Raw genomic sequence first — 21,724 nt, forward strand, 5'->3', positions numbered from 1 at the left:
TGCCATGTGCAGTTTGTCCTTTTCAACAGTCCTCCCAGCTGCAGCCCATGAAGGGGATCAGGGCCCTTTCCTCCCCCATAGACCACGCCACTCTTGTTTCTCCCTTATCCGCTCCTCCCTGCATGCCCTAAGATAAAGAGGGGGTAGGCCTGGGTCTTCCTCAATGCCCATTGGGCCTGTGTCCTTCCCCAGTGTCTTCCACAACCACCAGAGCCACACTCCCACTCCCTGTCAGCTGCTCCATCTCTCCCTGGAGTCAGATTCCAACAGGGGCATGACACACAGTCATAGAATCAACATCATATGAAGTATTAGTACCGTTTTGTAAAGCCTTAGTAAGGTCACACAAGGAATACTGCATCTAGTTTTGGTCACCACATTCCCAAAAAGAGGTTGAGATTTTGGGAAAAATGCAGAGAAGAGCAACAAAGAGGATTAAAGACCTGGAGACAAAAACATATGAAGAACAGTTGCAGGATTTGGGTATGGCCAGTCCAGAGGTATTCAGCCAGTTCGGACCGGTTCTACAGAACTGGTAGCGGAAATTTTGAGTAGTTCGGAGAACCGATAAATACCACCTCTGATTGGCCCTCCCCCATCTATTCTCTGCCTCCCATTGAGTCCCAGCTGATTGGCTGGGTCTTCTGTGGTTGCCCTGCACAGGAGAACAGAGCTGGAAAGCAGGTTAGTGGGGTAGGGAGGGAAGGGGGATTTTGCAGTATATCCTTCCCCTGCCATGCCCACCAAGTGATGCCACGCCCACAGAACCAGTAGTAAAAAATGTTGAATCCCACCACTGGGCCAGTCTAGAGAAAAGAAGGGCTAAGGGGGACAGAATAGCAGTTTTCCAGTATTTGAGGGGCTGCCCCAAAGAAGAGGGGGTCAAATTATTATTTTCCAAAGCAACAGAAGGCAAGACAAGAAACAAGGGATGGAAACTAACCAAGGAGAGAAGCAACCTAGAATTAAGGAGAAACTTCAACCTGGAATTAAGGAGAAACTTCCTGATAATGAGGACAATTAACCAGTGGAACAGCTCGCCACCAGAAGTTGTGGGTGCATTACAGAAATGGCTAGAATTCACTACTGTATAAAAGTAAAAAGTTCAGGCTGTAACGTTATTATCTTTTTACTGTGTCGAAGAGAGTTGGAAGTCAATGCCTTTTTTTCTTTTTTTTCTCTTTTCACCCGATATTTTCCCTTCTTCCCTTTTTCTTTACCCTACCTTTCCATTACTATTTATTTTTTTCTTTGTATCTTATGTTTGAATAAAATTGGATATCCAACAAGGGGGTCTGCAAATTTCAGCCGAGTCGGATGCACGCCTCTGGCCTCGTGAAATATACCTGAAAACTCGCCCCACCCACCAGCGTTTGCAAGTGAACGAAGGGAAGAGAAGATCCTTCTTTAAATGTTGATTTTGTGCTTTTGCTTTTCAGATTGCCTTTTCAAAGTATGTCCCATGAATCGATATTCTGCACAGAAACAATACTGGAAAGCCAAACAAGCCAAACAGGGTAACCACACTGAAGCAGCCCTGTTAAAGAAATTACAAGTAAGGATCTTTTTGTAGCTCTAATTCAATTTTTTAATGTTCTTCTTCCAATGACTTCTGATGTTGTCTTTTTTTTTTTTTAAATTCACTATATAGGTTATGGTTAGTCCCCTAATCTATGCTTTAGCCGTGCCCCACACGTTTTGCAATGACGTATCTTCTTAGGCTGTTTATAAAGAACTAGCTGGATACTTCACTATGAAACTATGTGGTCGGGCTTAGTTTTGGGGGAGGAAAATAAGCGCAGGGGGGGGGGAATTCTGCCTCTGCCTACCAGCAGCATCTATTGGTATTCATCTGGCTAGTGTCCTGTCAGTGTGTGAGAGAGTTGAGGGCTGTTTGGAAACTGAAAGAGTATTTGCTGTGTGAGCTAGAAGGAGACAGCAAGGAGCCTGGGCGTGGCTTAGCTCAACTGTTCTGTACAAAAGCTGCTTGGTGCTGAGAAACTGAAACGTCTCTCCTCTGCTTGTGTTTTGCATTTGGAGCAGATTTATTTTCAGGTGGGGAGGGGGAGTAGAACTCCTTAGCATCAGAATGTGTTAATAATCATAATCATAATCATATAATCATAATCATAATCATAATATAGGAAATACTCTATTTTCCGTGATGGTCATTTCAAAAAATCCTTTCTTAGTGAGCACCTGGAAGCCAAGAGGAACCTACGTTCCAAATTTCAAGTTTATGGTCTTTACAGTTCTGGAGATTTTGTGATGATGCCTGAGAGGTATTTCACTTTTATATAGATAGATTCATGTACGTTAAGGAAAATGTATAAATAAATTGTTTAAAAAAAGAAAGAAAAGGAAATTACAAGTGAGAGTTGCCGTGCTCTGGCTGTCTTTCTGTAGCACACAAAGCCTTGTTTTGTCTAAAAGATGGCTGGTTTAGAAACCACGGTTGGATGAGTTCATACGTCCCACCAAGCCAAAAGGAACATTTTTTTTGGTGGTTTTGAGAACAGACGTTTTTCAGTCTTGGCCACTTTAAGAATCCTGGGAGTTGAAATCCACACATCTTAGCTAAGGTTGAGGTACATTGGCATAGAGAGTACACTGCTTTCTGGATACTGGGATTTCTAGCTCCATAAACCTTGTGGGCCATGAGGGGTCCTTGGTGCTTTCTGAGCTTGGTGGTTTTCTTGCAGATGTTTCATTACCCTAACTAGGTAACCTCATCAGTGTTAGAAGAGAGAGGGAGTTATAGAGAGGAGGAGGAGGAGGAGGACTGTGCGGTCCTTGGTGCTTTCTGAGCTTGGTGGTTTTCTTGCAGATGTTTCATTACCCTAACTAGGTAACCTCATCAGTGTTAGAAGAGAGAGGAGTTATAGAGAGGAGGAGGAGGAGGAGGACTGTGCGGTCCTTGGTGCTTTCTGAGCTTGGTGGTTTTCTTGCAGAAGTTTCATTACCCAAACTAGGTAACATCATCAGTGCTAAACTAGTTAGAGTAATGAAAGGTCTGTAAGGAAACAACCAAGCTCAGAGAACACCAGAAACCCCACACTCCTCCTTTTTCCTCTTTCTCCTCCTCCTCTGCAAATCCTCCTCCCTTCTAGCCCTGATGATGTTACCTAGTTCGGTAATGAAACATCTACAAGAAAATAAGCAAGCTCAGAGAGCACCAAGCACCCCTCATTTCAGCCTGAGCTACAAATATTCTCCTTTATTGCTGCTTTATTGGCAATGTTGATTTCAAATGATATTTTATTTAACTTACCAAGCACATCTAAATTATGTTAAAGTAACTGAAATACCTTTACGATTCCCGAGGATTATCACAGCTTTTGAGCACTCCTAATGTTTGGAAATTGAAAGTTGAAACGTTTGACGTGGCCTATAAATATATCAGTCAACACGCACCGTAGTAGAAGTTAAAACTGAGACATGTTCAAATGTTTGTTTATTTGATTTTGTGGACCCCCAGAAAGGCTATGGGGAATCCCCAGGGGTCTCCAGACCACATTTTGAGAATTGCTGATCTAGAGGCTAGTCTTGAAGCTTGGGATTCAAAACCCATCAAGGAGACAAGCAACCTAGAACTAATAGTAATAGCAATAACAGTTAGACTTATATACCATTTTAGAGTGCTTCACAGTCCCCTCTAAGCAGTTTACAGAGTCAGTCTATTGCCCCCAACAATCTGGGTGCTCATTTTACTGACCTTGGAAGGATAGAAGGCTGAGTCAACCTTGAGCCTGGTGGGATTTGAACTCCTGGCAGTAATACTGCACTTTAACCACTGTGCCACCAGGAAGGAGAATGAGAAAGGGAATAAGAGAGGAAGGGAGGGAGGAAGGGAGGGAGGAAGGAAGGGAGGGAGGGAGAGGAAGGGAGGAAGAAATTTTACCCACCTTGGAAGTATTAAAGGCTGAGTCAACCTTGAGCCTGGTAAGATTCGAACTGCCAAATTGCAGGCAGCCAGCAATCAGCAAAAGTAGCCTGCAGTACTGCAATCTAACCACGGCTCTTAGACTAAGGATAAGCTTCCTAACAGTGAGAACAATTAACCAGTGGAACAGCTGGCCACCAGAAGTTGTGGGTGCTCCAATATTGGAGGCTTTTAAGAAGAGACTGGACAGCCATTTGTCTGAGTGGTATAGGCTTGAGCAGGGGGATGGACTAGAAGACCTCCAAGGGCCTTTCCAACACTGTGGTTCTGTTAATAATTCAACTCAACCGATTCCCTTGCAGCATGCAGCTGAACTGGAACAGAAGCAGAACGAATGTGAGAACCGGAAGTTGCTGGGGGAAATTGTGAAATACAGCAACGTGATCCAGGTGAGTCTTTTGGAAGCCACAAAGAGATCGGGTGTCCACGGTTGTCCAGTTGGCGAATCCAGAAAAAGAAACATTATTTTACCAGGGGTATAAAACTGTATTGAATAAACCGCGTTGGCAGAAAAGAAGCAAAACCAGCTCTGGGTTTCCCGCGCAAAAGCAAGCATAGTCAATTCCCTCGGCCATTTCCCTTATAGGCCACCCACAATCCATTACGTCCTCTAATCACTTCTGTTCGTTTTGTTATGGGAATCAGCCAGTCACACTGGGACATCTGCTCAGGGTGTCCTTGAAAGGGGGAAGCAATGTCTCATAGGAAGCAATGATTCTTGGAGGTGATTCCTTCCACCATTCCATTCCATTCCATTCCATTCCATTCCATTCCATTCTCCTCTTCTCTTCTCTTCTCTTCTCTTCTCCTCTTTCTTCTCTTCTCTTCTTCTCTCTCCCTTCCCTTCCTTCCCCCTTCCCTTCCCTTCCCCTTCCCTTCCCTTCCTTCCTCCTAATGCTAATGTAATTCTAATCTATTCTTATTCCTATTCCATTCCATTCCATATTTTCTCTTCCCTCCCCTCCCCTTCCTTTCCCTTCCCTTCCCCCTCTCCCTGCTCCAGTCTTCTCTTCTCTTCTCTTCTCTTCTCTTCTCTTCTCTTCTCTTCTCTTTCTTTCTTCTTCTCTTCTCTTCTCTTCTCTTCTCTTCTCTTCTCTTCTCTCTCTTCTCTTCCTTCCTTCCTTCCTTCCTTCCCTTCCTTCCTATTCTATTCCTATTCCTTCTATCCTCTCCTCTCCTCTCTTCTCTTCCTTCCCTTCCCTTCCACCTCATTCCAGATTCACTTAATAACCGGGCAACTAACTTAACAACTGTGGCAATTCACTTAGTAACGATGATGGGAAATATAGTAAAATGGGGCAAAACATATTTAATGACTGTCTCACTTAGCGACAGGAATTTTGAGTTCAATTGTTGATTGTAAGTCAAGAACCACCTGTATTTTCCTTATCCTTGCATGACAATCTCTAAGTATCTCAGAGGTGGGTCCTTTAATTTGATTAACAAAACACCACGCCTATCTAGTACCATATTTATTGCAAATATATCCCACATTTACTCCAGAGGTTCAAGGTGCAGCCCATAGATATGTCTCATATTTATCTCACAGCATTCCGGAGTTCACTGGCCTACAGCATTCCGGAGTTCACTGGCCTACAGTAACCCAGTCAGTTATTCAGTGGTGGTTTAAAGCTTGATCTCTCTGGTTGGAATGCAACCCTTGAAATTTAGAACTATTTAAAAAAACTTTTTTCCTTTAAGAAGAAAAAAAACAACCAGCCACCCTTCAAACAGAAGTTAGGAGGAATCTTTTGCAAAAAAAAAGAAAGCACAGTCAAAAATTCCAAATTTGTAGGTGGTTTATAGACAAGGAAAATGAAATGAGGAAATTGAAACAGGAAGTCAATTGGCCACCTTGAACAACTTGGTTTAATGGTGTCTGAGTCACCTTCCGTTGGGACCCTTTTGCAGAGTATATGTAGTGACACAAAGCTGTCTGAAAAAGCCACAATGACAGCGATACGATGTCACACGTGTGTGTGTGTATGGTGCCATTATCCAGATAATTGCATCGTTGGTTCATAATTCATAATTTGTGAATTATGGTTCATAATTTGAGCCATTAGTCTGTTGTGGAAAGTTGATAGCATTTGCAATGTGAGAACTGTAAATATATAGTAAGAGCAAGAGCCCTTAGATTTCTATACCACTTCACGGTGCTTTCCAGCCCTCTCTAAGAAGTTTACAGAGTCAGCCTCTGCCCCCCGCCCCCATTAATCTGGGTCCTCATTTTAATGACCTCGGAAGGACGGAAGGCTGAGTCAACCTTGAGCTGGTCAGGATCGAACTGATGGCAGGGGGTAGAGTTAGCCTGTAATACTGCATTCTCACCACTGTGCCAACACAGAAGGAAAGGAAGGAAGGAAGGAAGGAAGGAAGGAAGGAAGGAAGGAAGGAAGGAAGGAAGGAAGGAAGGAAGGAAGAAGGGAAGGAAGGAATAGCAATAGTACTTAGATTTATATCCCGCTTCACAGTGCTTTCCAGCCCTCTCTAAGTGGTTTACAGAGTCAGCCTCTTGTCCCCCAACAATCTGGGTCCTCATTTTGATGACCTTGGGAGGACAGAAGGATGAGTCAACCTTGAGCCAGTCAGGATCGAACTCCTGGCAGTGGTCAAGAGTTTGCCTGCAATACTACACTCTAACTGTGCTACTTCAGCTGCTAAATTATGCCACCTTGTATTGTGGTTAGCCAAGTTCTTGTTCCCATTCCCTTCAAAAGTAGACAGCCAAAATCAAGAGCATTCCTCACATTCTAGTAGTGCAGGAACATAACTTAGGTCGAATCGTAACCAAACGGTTGAGTCTGAATGCATGAACCTTATTTATTTTCCTCCTGCACAGCTGCTTCATATCAAGAGCAACAAATATCTCACCGTCAATAAGAGATTGCCAGCCCTGTTGGAAAAGAACGCCATGCGTGTCTCTTTGGATACGGCCGGGAACGAAGGCTCTTGGTTCTACATCCAGCCTTTTTGGAAACTGCGAAGCGAAGGGGACAACGTAAGTGAGCGAAATACGAAGATGCTAGAATGTTGATGTGCTTTGCCCGTGTCATGAGTGCAAATTTGTGTTGTGGCCTGTCGGCTACTGGCCCCTCCAGCAGCTAAATCAGGAGGAGGAGGCGTGGGAGTCAGGGTCAGCATCAGGGCAACCTTAGAGCTCTGAGGGGGAAGAGGGAATGGAGCTGGCAGAGAGAGAGAGAGAGAGAGAGGGAGAGAGAGAGAGAGAGAAGGAGAGAGAGAGAGAGAGGCAGAGCTTGGGCTGTCCGTCATCTCTCAGATGGAGAGTCAACAGCCCCCAGGTCTGGAGGTGACTGATGAGGAAAAGGAGGAACAGCTGTCTCCAGTGCATGACATGTGGATGCACAGAAGGCAGAGGAGAGGAGAGCAGTGGAAATCTATGGGCCGGTCCTTGGGACGGAAGAGCAACCGCTGCTAGCGAAGCCCCACCCTAGCTCTGGGGATAAAAGGCAGGGGGTGGAGATGAATAGATGTGGCAGACAACTATTCATCTCCTTGCTGGATGGACTTGTTAGCCTGTGAGGGAAACGTTTTGCTTTTTGAGTAGAAGAGTAGACTCAACAACATTCTTTCTTAGAAGTCAAGGACAAGTTACCCTGCACCTGTAGTGTCTGGAGGGATGGCTCCAGTTGGGCCATGTTTGATTGGGCCATGTGATGGACTGATGAGTGCAGGGGATGGATTTTGAATTTCTCTTGCGGAAGGGGAAATCCTCGGATTCGGGTTTTTCTAGATGTGCCAACATGACTTCTTTCAAAAATTCTTACTTGGATGGTCTTTGTTTCTGAGTGCTGAATGGAAATGGGGAGTTTCGTTGGAACACTGAGATGGAGCTTGTTTGGTGGACTAATTCTTCTCCCAGACTTCCCTTTGAATTCCTGACCATGCTCCCCCAAAACACAGAAACCCAGATCCCACCCAATTATCTTCTCCAATTCCCTTTTGCTTGTTCAAGGATCAAGACCTTTTACGTTGAGAAAACCATTCCTCCTAGGATGGACTTCTCCAATCTGGTCCCTGTTGGATCCCAAATCCAATTTTTTTTAAAGACAGATTGAGATTTATTTATTTATTTTTATTTATTTGATTTGTCAATCGCTTACAAGATAATAGGTGTAAGTATAAACATGAGTATGAATATCGGAAATAGGTGTGAATAAATGGGGATAATAGGACAGGGATGGTAGGCACGATGGTGCACATGCACGCCCTTTGCAGACCTCTTAGGAATGTGTATTCTGTCCCTTCCTTTCTCTCCTCCCTCCATTCTTTTCGCTCCTTCCTTCCTTCCTTCCCCCTCCCTGTTCACCTTCCTTCCCCCTTCCTTCCTTCTTTCCTTCCTTCCTCCCATTCCCTCCCTTCCTTTCTCTCCTCCCTCCATTCTTTTCTCTCCTTCCTTCCTTCCCTCTCCCTGTTCACCTTCCTTCCCCCTTCCTTCCTTCCTTCCTTCCTTCCTCCCATTTCCTCCCTTCCTTTCTCTCCTCCCTCCATTCTTTTCTCTCCTTCCTTCCTTCCTTCCTTCCTTCCTTCCTTCCTTCCTTCCTTCCTTCCTTCCTTCCTTCCTTCCTTCCCTTCCTTCCTTCCTTCCCTCTCCCTGTTCACTTTCCTTCCCACCTTCCTTCCTTCCTTCCTTCTTTCCTTCCTTCCTCCCATTCCCTCCCTTCCTTTCTCTCCTCCCTCCATTGTTTCCTTTCCTTCCTTCCTTCCTTCCTTCCTTCCTTCCTTCCTTCCTTCCTTCCTTCCTTCCTTCCTTCCTTCTTCCTTCCTCCCTCCCTCCCTCCCTCCCTCCCTCCTCCTCTCCTTCTTTCCCCCTTCCTGTTCTCCTTCCTTCCCCTTCCCTGTTCTCCTTCCTTCCTCCTTTTTTCCTTCTTTCCTTCCTTATTTTATTATTATTTATTTGATTTGTCAATTGCTTTCAACAGAATAGGTATAAGAATAAACATGAGTAAGAATACAGGAAATATTTCCAAATAAATGGGGACAATAGGACAGGGACGGTATGCATGATGGTGCAACTTATGCACGCTCCTTACAGACCTCTTAGGAATGAGGTGAGATCAATAGTGGTTAGTTTGAGGTCAAAGGAGTGGGGATTAGAGGATGTAACAACGGAGTCAGGCAGTGCATTCCAGGCATTGACCAATCTGTGGCTGAAGTCATACTTTCTGCAATCAACTTTGGAGCGGTTTACATTGAGTTTGTATCTGTTGTGTGCTCTTGTATTGTTGCGGTTGAAGCTGAAGTAGTCATTGACTGGTAGGACATTGTAGCAGATAATTTTGTGTACTACGCTTAAGTCCAACCATAGGTGGTGTAGTTCAAGATTGTCCAAGCCCAAAATCTCAAGCCTGGTGATGTAGGGTCTTCTGTTGCGAGCAGAGGAGTGTAGTACTCTTCTCGTGAAATAGTTTCTCCAAAGCAATAGTAGAGACACACTAGAAGAGTAAGAAACAACCTTTGCCTGGCGATCTAGTTCAAGCTGTCCCACAGCTGAATTGATTGCTCATATCCACGATCTCAAACATGTAGATTTCACTTCTAACTATTGTCTTCCTGATTGCTCCTTCCAGCCAAATTGTAATTACCGATTCAATCCTGCAGGTTTCTTTTGCTAACCCTTTCTCTGCCCTGACGTAGTTGTAAGTTATTTTCTTTTTTTCCCCCTCTGGCATGGCATGCAATGCATCCTGCATTAAGTACAACAGTGTGTTGTGTGTTGTAAGGCTGCGATCTTATTGTGGGTATTCCGGTTTTTAAGGAACAGCACAATAAGGCATTCATGCAAGCTAACATCTTAGTGGTTTTGGTCTGTGATTGTTCCACTTTCCAATCTGCCACAAAAAATAAAAAATAGAGAAAAATCCACAGAATACCTATCATGCATCAGGGTGGATAAAAATCAATGTGTTTTTTTTAAAATAAAAAAATAAATTTATATCGGATTTTTTCATTGTTATCGAATTTATTTTAATAAAATGCTTTTGGAATAAAAATCTATCTAAAGATTTTTTTTAGATCTACCAAATCTATCTGTTTTCTATTTAAGCCATATTAATAATTTAGTTTATTCAGCATGAAACAGAGCTTAGTTATGTAGCATGAGGCTGTAGATTCTGCAATATTTACATTTTTGAGTAAACTCATTCAGTGAATCCAAGCTCTGCAAGCTGAGATAAAATGCACACTGCACTGATGCATTCACACAGTTTCACAGCAGGCATGAGAGTTGCTTTTTAAAAACTACGATTTAAATCGAGTTGTTTTAAATCAAGCCTTTTTACTAGTGATTTAAATCGTGATTTAAATTGATTTGATTTAAATCAAATCCACCCTGTCATTCGTTTTGGTTACTTGCCAGTTAATGGATCACAAACCACAAATTATGTATTTAAACTTTAAACATGTTGGTAAATTCTGCCGTGAAAACTTTTGTTTCTCAGAAGTTTTGGAGCACACTATGCTGAATTACAAGGAACGGCGTCACGTTTTTTCAGTGCTCTGTTGTGGGTGCTTGGTGCACTTGTAACTTTGCCCTTGTCACAAGCTGCCCATGCATGCATGCTTGGCCATTTCTCTCGAGTCTCTTAACTTTTTCTGTTTCAAGAAAATGCGTCGGGAATTGCACGAGTTGGAAAATGTATGGTATGCGGAGTCCTTGATGCTCTTTGGGCTCGGTTGTTTGTAGATCAAGCTAAGTCCATAAATGCTGCAGAATTCCTTGAAGCCTGGCATTGGACACAACAGCCATCAACAGGCACATGAGCAACATTTACACCCCGTTGGAAAGAGACAGAAAATGTATGGTATGCAGAGTCCTTGCTCTCTTTGAGCTCGATTGTTTGTAGATCAAGCTAAGTCCATAAATGCTACAGAATTCCTGGCATTAGACAGAACAGCCATCCACAGGCACATGAGCAACATTTACATCCCACTGGAAAGAGAAAACTAAGAAGGAAAAATAAAAGACTGAAACACCACCTCACCAGCAATCAACATCAAAATTAGTCAAGATGATAATCAGGATTAATTCTAGGCTAATCAAGCAACAAACAATACCCTTGATAAGGAAAACCAAGAATGCTCCTACCTACACTGACAGGGCACGCCACTTGGATATAAACAGAGCAAACTCACTCCATTCTAGCACTGATGATGTTGCCTAGTTTGGTAATGAAACGTCTGCAAAAAAACAGTCAAACTCAGAGAGCACCAAGATCTTTACAGTTTTCCTCCTCCTCCTCCTCCTCCTCCTCCTCCTCCTCCTCCTCCTCCTCCTCCTCCTCCTCCTCCTCCTCCTCCTCCTCCTCCTCCTCCTCCTCTTCCCTTTTTCATTCTCCATTCCACAAACCTCACACCTTTTTGACATTGATTATGTTCCCTAGTTGGGTCATGAAACATCTGCAAGAAAATAACCAAGCTCAGAGAGCACCAAGGATCCCACAATCCTCCTCCTCCTCCTCCTCCTCCTCCTCCTCCTCCTCCTCCTCCTCCTCCTCCTTGTTTTCATTCTCTTCCGTTCCACAAACCCCACTCCCTTCTATCACTGATGATGTTGCCTAGTTGGGTAATGAGACGTCTGCAAGAAAACCACCCAGCTCAGAGAGCATCCAGGACCCCACAGTTCCAACCTGAAGTATAAATATTCTCTTTCCTTGATTTGTGGTGCGTCTGGGAGGAATTGGGGTGGGGGGGGGGAACTCTCTAGATAAATTTATGGAATGATGTTAATATATGTTCAGGGATGAGAAGCAGGGACCCTTAAAATCCCAACAGTGAAAATACACAGGTTGGTTCCAAGCTGCAATCAGTTGTAATCCAAAAACCTCAATTGTTTTACTGGACATCCACTATATTCAGAGTAAGAATCCAGGATACAAGATAGAATCCAAATTATAGAAATAACAGCAGCAGATATAAAGGGATATATCTATTTATCTGTCTATCGATCTATAATTTAAAAAATCAAATGATAACACGTGACTCTTTTTATAACTTCAGATTCTTGTCGGGGATAAAGTTGTCCTGATGCCAGTTAATGCAGGGCAACCTCTACACGCCAGCAACATAGAGCTCTTGGATAATCCAGGATGCAAGGAGGTAGGTTGGAATGATGGTTTAGGTGTCTAACTTGGTTTGTTTTGGAAGATTGCAGTCAAGTCGTCATCCCAGGTGGAGGCTTGTTCCACAAAGAACTGACCAGGATCAAATTTCGGTGGCCCCTGGCATCGTGCGTGGTCTGGCAGTATAGCTAGTCCTTGATTTACAATGGTTTACTTAGCAACCATTCGAAGTTACAACAGCACTGAAAAAAAGGGACCAATGACCGTTTTTCACACTTATGACCGTTGCAGCATCCTTATTAAAATTCAGATGCTTGGCAACTGACTCCTATTTATGACGGTCACAGTGTCCCAGGGTCACGAAATACTATTGCTCTGATGGTCATTTGGAAACATCCTTTCTTAGTTAGCAGCTAGAAGCCAAGAGGAACCTACAGGCCAAATTTCAAGTTTGTAGACTTTACGGTTCTGGAGATTTTGTGATGATGCGTGAGGGATATTTTGCTTTTATGTATATAGATAGTGTACATTCAAAGTGACAATAAAGTTATTCTAATTCTCTCCCTATCCCCCCCTCTCTCTGTGGTATCTATATCTATCCATCTATCCATCTATCTCTCTCTCTCTCTCTCTCTCATCTATCTATCTATCATCTAACTCTATCTATCATCTCTCTCTCTATCATCTCTCTCTATCTCTCTATCTCTATCATCTTCCCCCTGTCTCTACATCTATCTATCTGTCTGTCTGTCTGTCTGTCTGTCTGTCTGTCTGTCTGTCTGTCTCTCTCTCTCTCTCTCTCTCTCTCTCTCTCTTCATCTCTATCTCTATCATCTCTCTCTCTACAACTATCTATCTATCTATCTATCTATCTATCTATCTATCTATCTATCTATCTATCTATCTATCTATCTACCATCTCTCTATCATCTCTCTCTCTATCATCTCCCCTCTCTCTCTACATCTATCTGTCTGTCTGTCTGTCTAATTACATCTCTCTCTCTCTCTCTATCATCTCTATCATATCTATCTATCTATCTATCTATCTATCTATCTATCTATCTATCTATCTATCTATCTATCTATCTATCATCTCTCTCTCCTTATCTCTCTATCTCTCTATCTCTATCATCTCCCTCTATCTATCTATCTATCTATCTATCTATCTATCTATCTATCTATCTATCTATCTATCTATCTACCATCTCTATCATCTGTCTCTCTCTATCATCTCCCCCTCTCTCTACATCTATCTGTCTGTCTGTCTGTCTATCTACATCTCTCTCTGTCTCTCTCTCTCTCTCTATCTCTCATCTCTATCATCTCTATCTATCATCTCTATCTATCTATCTATCTATCTATCTATCTATCTATCTATCTATCTATCATATCTCTATCTCTCTATCTCTATCATCTCCCTCTATCTATCGTATCTATCGTATCTATCGTATCTATCTATCTATCTATCTATCTATCTATCTATCTATCATCGATCTATATCATTTATCTATCTTCTTCTATGAATTGAGTTCTTGGATGAGAAGCAAAATGTCTTCAAGAAAAATCAGGAAGGACCAGTTGTCACTTGGAGAAAATCTCGGGTTTCGTGGCCATTTCATCCTTGTGGCCACATTTATACAAATGGATGGGATTGAAATATGATGTTACTGGGTGACTGATTAAGTTAACATTAAGCCAGGATCTGCTCAAGTATCTCCAGATATATCACTTATATCTTCGTTTGAAGGTGTGTTTTTTTTAGATACAGCATCAAGTCCTGATGGAGACAATGGACAGTTTTACAGGCAGAAAGTTAGTTCAAAGAAAAATGGATATAAAAGAGAGATGGGTGAACAGTCATTTGTCAGAGTGTAACATGATAGAAACTTTTCTATATGGTTGTTTTCTATATGGTTGTTTTATCATGTTCTTAAATGCAGGTCAATGCAGTGAATTGCAACACCAGTTGGAAAATCACCTTGTTCATGAAATTTAGTTGCTACAGAGAAGACGTACTTAAAGGGGTAAGTATGGATGACCTTTCCCCCCCATCGTTATAAAAATTTATTCATTTCCGTAGCTCCTAATTCTAGCTGTTTTTAATGATCAACAGGTAATGTTTCCAGTTGTTTGGAAATGTATCTTTTATAGGAGGTTTCCTTCTTGAGTCCTGTTTATCCATCTTCAAAAATGATCATTTTTAGAGAGTTGGCTGGAAAAAAATAATCAAACAGAAGATAGATTGGAAACCAGAAGTATATTTGCTGGGCATAATCCCACAGGGTTATGAAAAAGGAACTGCATATTTAGTTTTACATAACAGCAGCAAGTTTTAGTTTTAGTTTTATTAACAGCAGCAAGAATTAGCTATGCAAAATTTTGGAAAAATGAAAATATTCCCCCTGATGAGGAAGTAATCAGAAAGATCCTAGAATGTGCTGAGATGGACAAATTAAAAAGAAAAGAAAAGAAAAAGAAGACTCAGAATACTATTAGACATGGAATAGATTTTATGAGTGGCTTAAAACAAGGAGTAGAAGTTAGAGGAAGAAAAACGATGAACATTCCTATTAAAAACAGGGAAGATATAGAACTATAATTTCTATAAATATTAAAAATATGAATGAGTTAAATACAAAGAATGGGAACTGCATTGTATGGGAACTGTAGTATTACTACAGCTGTTCATTTAGGTGTTATTATATTATTAGTATTATTATTAGTAAATGGACAATATTTTTACAGTATTAGCTATGTTTCTTTTTTCTTTTTGTAAATAATATATCCGGATAAAACGCTGTATTCAAAAAACGTTTATGAATAAAATCCAAAATAAAATAAAATAAAAACTGATAATTTCTTTGCGCAGTATCCTACATTTTTTTTCATCCTTGTCAGGAAATGAAATAGCCTCACAGCTATGAACCCTCACATCAAAAAGCAGGTGGCAAAGTGGCCAAATTTTGATAACAGACATTTCCTCTGTCCATCCAAAATAAAAACTAGAAGTGGGAAGTGTTTGTAAGGCCTTTATTTTCATTCCTTTAAGCACTCTGCCTTGCCTGGTGTCCCTCAATCTGCTTCTCACTTTTAACTCCCTCTCATGACCATATAAAAAATTAAAAAAATAAGATGGCATTTGGGGTTTTAGATCTTCCAGGAACATTGCCTGATAATCTTCTGCAGACATTTGGGAAATTTTATGGAAAAACTATAAGTCAATGTTTATCCAATTCCCCCCTTTCTCTGTCTCTCTCTTTCTCTCTCTCAATCTCTCTCTCCCTTTTTCTCTTTTTCAATCTCTTTCTGTCAATCTCTCTCTCTCAATCTCTTTCTCTCAATCTCTCTCTCAATCTCTCAATCTTTCTCAATTTCTCTTTCTCAATCACATTCTCTCAATATCTCTCTCTTTCTCTCTCAATCTTTTTCTTTCTCAATCTCTCTCTCAATCTCTGTCTCTTTCTCTCAATCTTTCTTAATCTCTCTCGCATTCTCTCTCTCAACCTTTCTCTCTTAATCTCTCTCTCAATCTCTTTTCTATCTCAATCTCTTTCTCTCTCTCACACACCCTTTCACTCTCTCTCTCAATCTCTTCCTCTCAATCTCTCTCTCTCTCAATCTCTTTCTCTATCTCAATCTCTTTTCTCTCTCACACACACACTTTCACTCTCTCTCTCAATCTCTTCCTCTCAACTCTCTCTCTCAATCTCTTTCTCTATCTCAATCTCTCTTTCTCTCTCACACACACACTTTCACTCTCTCTCTCAATCTCTTCCTCTCAATCTCTCTCTCTCTCTCAATCTCTTTCTCTATCTAAATCTCTCTTTCACACACACACACACTTTCTCTCTCTCTCTCTCTCTCTCAAACTCAATCTCTCTCTTTCTCTCTCAATCTCCTTCTATCAATTTCTCTTTCTCTCTTTCAATCTCTTTCTCTCAATTTCTCTCTCTCAATCTCTCTCTCTCAATCTCTCTTTCTCTCTCTCTTACACACACACTTTTGCTCTCTCCCTCAATCTCTTTCTCTCAATCTCTCTCTCTTTCTTTCCATCTCTCCAGGGAGATGTTGTCCGGTTGTTCCATGCTGAACAGGAGAAGTTTCTGACCTGCGATGAATACCAGCAGAAGCAACACATTTTCCTCCGCACAACTTTGAGGCAGTCAGCCACTTCGGCAACGAGTTCAAAAGCCCTGTGGGAAATAGAGGTATTTTGGGGGGGCGGGGAGAGAAACTCCCTAGTTTGTACCTTGTATGTGCCTTGTAATCTATTTAATCTGCACTGATACCCCCAAATATATTGAGAAGGGACCACCCTGAATCAGTAGAAACTTTCCGAGATGGTGTTGCAGAATCTACTTCCAGAATGATGGTGTCCACAGAATATATATTTGTTCTGGAGAGCTTTTTCTTGTCCTTTTAATACAGCTAGCCTTCAGCTTACGACCACAATGGTGCCTCAAAATTTCTGTGTTAAAACTTCTCCCTCCCTGCCTCTCCCTCTTTTCTTCCCTCCCTCCCTCTCCCTCCCCCTTCTCCCTCTGTTTCCTCTCTCTCCTCCTCCTTCTTTCCCTCTCCTTCCCTCCCTCTCCTTCTGTTTTCCACGTCTCCCCCTCTCTCCTTCCCTTCCTTCCTCCCTCCTTCTCCCTCTCTTTTCCTTCCTCCCTCCCTCCCCCTCCTTCTGTTTCCCCCTTCCCCCTCTCTCCTTCCCTCCCTCTCCCTCTCTTTCCTCCCTCCCTCCCTCCTTCTCTCTTTTCCTCCCTCCCTCCTTCTCCCTCTTTTCCTCTCTCCCTCCCTCTCCCTCTCTTTCCTCCCTCCCTCTCTCCTTTTCTCTTTTCCTCCCTCCCTCCTTCTCCCTCTTTTCCACTCTCCCTCCCTCTCCCTCTCTTTTCCTCCCTCTCCTTCCCTCCCTCCCTCCTTCTCCCTCTCTTTTCTTCTCTCTCTCCCTCCCACCCTCCCTCTTTCTCTCTCTCTGCCTCCCTCTCTCTCTCTTTCCTTCTCTCTCACATCCCAGTGTTGTTGACATGGGGATAAATCAGGTCAAATTCCAGCATTGTGACCATATTTGACACACACACCCTGTGTGTTTCTCTGCAGGTGGTGCATCACGACCCTTGTCGCGGTGGTGCCGGACAGTGGAACAGCCTGTTCAGATTTAAACACCTGGCGACCGGAAACTATTTGGCTGCTGAAGTAAGGAATACCATTACTTGGAATGCAGGAGAACAAGCAGTGAAGGTGGTTTAAGCAAGGCCAGCGTAAACTTCTTTTTCATCACGGATTTCTTGGGTGCCATGGAAGGAGAGATTGCATTGTGGTTTGTTGTTCTAAGTCTTCGCGACAACATGGACCACAAAACCCCAGGCCCCCTGTGCTCCATGACCCTATCTAACCACCTCATCCTCTGCTGTTCCCCTTCTCCTTTGGCCTTCCATCTTCCCCAACCTCAAGGTCTTCTCCTCCTTTGGTAGCCAAAGTCTTTGAGTGGGTCCTTGGTGGCACTCCGAACTCAGTTGTTTTCTTGCACACATTTCATTACCCAACTAGGTAACACCATTAGTCCTAGAAGGGAGTGGGGTTTGTGGAGAGGAGGAGGAGGAGGAGGAGGAAGAAGAAGAAAAAGAAGATTATAGGATCCTTGGTGCTCTCTGATCTTGCTTGTTTTCTTGCAGACGTTTCATTACCCAATTAGGTAACACCATCAGTGTTGGTCATTTCAACTCTGAGCTACAAATATTCTCCTTTTTAGGTTATTGACTTCTTCCTGAAATTCTACATCCTTAAATTTTTGGAGAGGTATAAGTTTGGCAAGGTCATAGACCCAAGGTTCATAACAATCTCTGAACTGAAAATCTTCTGTTTTTGTTCTATGTTGTCCTTCCAGCTTGACTGACAACCATCAATCATTATGAAGGGTCCTTGGTGGCTCTCTGAACTTGCTTGTTTTCTCGCAGACGTTTCATTACCCAACTAGGTAACATCATCAGGGCTAGTAAAGAGTGGGGTTTGTTGTCAGTATTTAAGCTCCAGCTTCAGTATCCATTGTTGTACTGTTGCAAACTGCTCTGATCCTTCGAAAGAGCAATCAATGATAAAAAAAATAGAACCAAATTAAATGTATTTGCATTTACATCAAACCTTTTGGTTATGTTGCTCTCCTTCGGTGTCTAACGGGGGGGACGGGGGACCCATTTTAACATGATTACGTATGGGACATATTGCAATTTATTTGAGACAAGAAAGACTCTCCAAAAGGAAAGAGCAGTTTGCTTTTCTCTTAAGAAGATAAACTATAGCAGAACAGGAAAAGAAAATACAGATAATATCAGACTTCACAGGCAAAGCTGTTTGTGAGGCCAGGGGCAGAGGCTTGAGGGCATAAGGAGATATAATCATAGGAAGAAATAATAATACACAGGGCGTAGACATTAAAATGCTCAAAATTTATCAACCTCACAAGATTAAAATGCACATTATATGGATTGCAAACCCCTTTATATCATTTCATGAATTGTTGTGACCCACGGAATACTTCGTGAAATCCATACAACGTCCTTTTTAATCCTGTGAGTTGGATCAGGTTTGAGCACTTTAAATTATACTGTATATGTATTTATTCCAGAGAGTTTTTCTTTTTCCTTTTCACACTGCAATGGTCATAAATATGAGGCAGTTGTCAAGTGTCTGAATTTTGATCATGTGACCGTTGTAACTTCAGACCTGTCATGCCCCTGTTGGAGTCTGACTCTGAGGGAGAGATGGAACGGCTAACAGAAAGTGGGAGTGTGGCTCCGGTGGTTGTGGAGGAAACTGGGGAAGGGCATAGGCTGGATGGGCATTCAGAGGAAGACCCAGGCCCATCCCCTCTTCATCCTAGGGCACGCAGGGAGGAGCGGAGAAGGGAGAAATGTGAATGGTGTGGTCTATGGGGGAGGAAAGGGCCTTGATCCCCTTCATGGGCTGCAGCTGGGAGGACTGTTTAAAAGGACAAACTGCCCATGGCAAAGTTGCTAGAAGCAAAGCATGCATTATTCTTGTCAGAGCTTATCTGTGTTTTGGTTTCCTCCCAACTCTGGTTGCTGCATTATCTGGTAGAAGTCTGCAATTAATCATCCTTGCCTGTCTTACTAATTACTTCAGTGTGGTGTGTGTTGGGTTTTTTAAATTTCTAATTAACTTTACTTTGGGTTTGGACTGCATTTACTCCCTCTGCAAACTGTTTCTTTAAGAGTTTGATTTCCAGCTGAGGATAATTGGACATTGGGATCAAGTTGGAGGCATTAAAAGGGACTTTCTTCTATTTTTGTGACTTGGTTATTTTTGTGTCATGCCCCGGGTCATCACAAAACCGTCACTAAACGAACTATTGTCATTCGAGGGCTACCTCTACATCCATTTCATCAGGTTTAACTTTTTCTTGTCTTCCTGGGGAATATTTATTTATTCCTTGGAAATAAAGAGACAATAAAAACCTCTCCTTTTTTTGTTTTAATTGCACCAAGTATAATCCATTCCAGAAATAAATTCATCTGATGAATTAATTCATCCTGGCCAGACAAAGACCAGCTGTGTTAATTCCCTTTGGAAGTTGATCCAAAATATACAGTATGTTTGGCACATTGGAATGGATCTGATTGTGCAAGAGAGAAAAAAAAGAACGAGAACATTTTCCTCGTTTCTTCCCTCACGTTCTTCTCACAACTGTCTTTTGCTGCAGACTTTATTTTTCCAACATCTGTCTGGATTTGAGTTGGATCAGAAGAAAAATGGCTTGCGGGAACTGAATGTGGTTTTTATGCTCTTGATATTAAAAAGAGCTTATTTCCTTCCCGGGAAAGCTGATTTAATAAGGAAATATTATTGCCAATGTTACATATAGGTTAAGCTCGGTGGATTGCTACAAAAATTGAATGTGCCAGCCATTCTGAAATGGCGCCATTTATAATGGGAACATTTATTTTCTTTCTTTGTGCCTTTTTATGGCATGTGACCTCAAATTCTTACCAACCTCTTAAGATCAGATAACAGATAATCAGAGTTGGGAGGGACCTTGTAGGTCATCTAGTCCAACCCCCTGCCCAAGCAGGAGACCCGACACCATTTCTGACAGATGGCAGTCCAGTCGCTTCTTGAAAGCTTCCAGGGATGAAGCTCCCACAACTTCCAAAGGCAACTTCTATTCCACTGATTGTTTGTTCTCACCATCAGAAAGTTTCTTCTTATTTCCAGGTTGAATCTCTCCTCCTTCAGTTTCCATCCATTATGCCTTGTCTGGCCTTCAGGTGCCTTGGAAAAAAGCTTGACCCCCTCCTCTCTGTGGCAGCCCCTCAGATCTTCCATTGGACCCCTTCAAATTCTCAATTAACCCTAAAAAGTGTTGGATAATCTTGGACCAGGCATGGTCTCTAGTCTATAATAGACTATCAAAAGGTCTAAATTCTTTTGGAGCATTGCTAGGAGGATAAGATAAGAGGGATGAAGCATGGAAGGAATCCTGAATCATTTGAAGGAAGAATGGGATAAAAATGATTACATCAACCACCATATTCATTCAGTGATCCAGTCTGGACAAGTGAATCATGAACGTAGGGTTTGAATCCACCTTGCACGTCTGCAGATCTATCAGTTTGTCCACAGAAGTAAGGACTATCTCAGAATTCTTTGGAGATGTTTTGCTTCTCATCTAAGAAGCTTCTTCAGAGCTGAAGAAGCTTCTTGGATGAGACGCAAAAGGTCTTCAAAGAAAAACCAGAAGGTCCAGTTGCCTCTTGAAAAAGCATCTTTGGGACAACCATGACCTTGATGACCAAGAACCTCTATAGACAATATTTCAGAATGTATAAAGTTGGAAGGTCTCAGGTGCAAAAGACCAGATTCAGACGTGAAAGTTCAATTAAACTGAGTTATTGCTAGAAGCTTGTGTACAGAAATCTTTTCAACGAATGGCCATAATCTGTTTAGAGTCAGATAAGAGTCAACAGGACTCAAGGAAAGTTGGACTTAGTTTTCTTGTGGCTACATTGGGATTCTAGACTGATGCCCCTTTTCACTCTGCCCTAATCTGGCATTCTTTCTTCTACAGAAAAATTCTTAATAGACCATCTAACTCAACTTGTTTAATTCAGGAATCTAATAAACTACCTACAGAAACCAGTTATCTAACCACCTTTTTTGAGAGACTCCAATTAGGGGTTTTCCTTTGCTGTTGTCAGCCGATGGTTTCAATGCTTATTGCCAGGAAATTCCTTCTAGTTTTCAGCGTGAACATGCTTCCTTTGAATTTCAACGTGTTGGTCTTGTCAACTGTAAAGAACTTATCTAGTCACACCAAATGTTTGTTGGTGGGGTTGAGGAAATTTGTGGAAAGAACCACTACTGCGGCTAAATTTTTCCTTTTGCTCATCTTTCTCATAGCAGTGTTCAGCGTTTTCTTGTTGCTGGAAAGAATGACATTGTGATAAAAACTCAACGGATTGGGGGATGATGGTGTTGAACATTGAACTGTTACTACCTACCTACCTACCTACCTACCTATCACCTGTCTTCCTACCTACCTATCTATATAATCTATCTATCTCATCTATCTATCATTATCTATCTCTATCTATCTATCTATCTATCTATCTATCTATCTATCTATCTATCTATCTATCTATCTATCTATCTATCTATCTATCTAACTAACTAACTATCTATCTCA

The 21,724-nt window shown here is 42.0% G+C and overlaps 1 protein-coding gene across 1 annotated transcript in view; it reads left to right on the forward strand.

Moving 5' to 3' along the window:
• The window catches only part of ITPR2 (inositol 1,4,5-trisphosphate receptor type 2), a 143,936-nt gene that overhangs the window by 31,291 nt on the left and 90,921 nt on the right, over positions 1-21,724 (forward strand). The window contains 7 exon segments of the mRNA XM_087967877.1: positions 1,440-1,555; positions 4,246-4,332; positions 6,786-6,944; positions 11,963-12,061; positions 13,965-14,048; positions 16,086-16,232; positions 17,122-17,217. Coding sequence (XP_087824003.1) covers positions 1,440-1,555; positions 4,246-4,332; positions 6,786-6,944; positions 11,963-12,061; positions 13,965-14,048; positions 16,086-16,232; positions 17,122-17,217 — 788 coding nt within the window.

Source organism: Notechis scutatus, chromosome 6 (assembly GCF_049901735.1).
Source record: "Notechis scutatus isolate UNSWTSFEM ecotype Mainland chromosome 6, rNotScu1.2, whole genome shotgun sequence".
NCBI lineage: Eukaryota > Metazoa > Chordata > Lepidosauria > Squamata > Elapidae > Notechis > Notechis scutatus.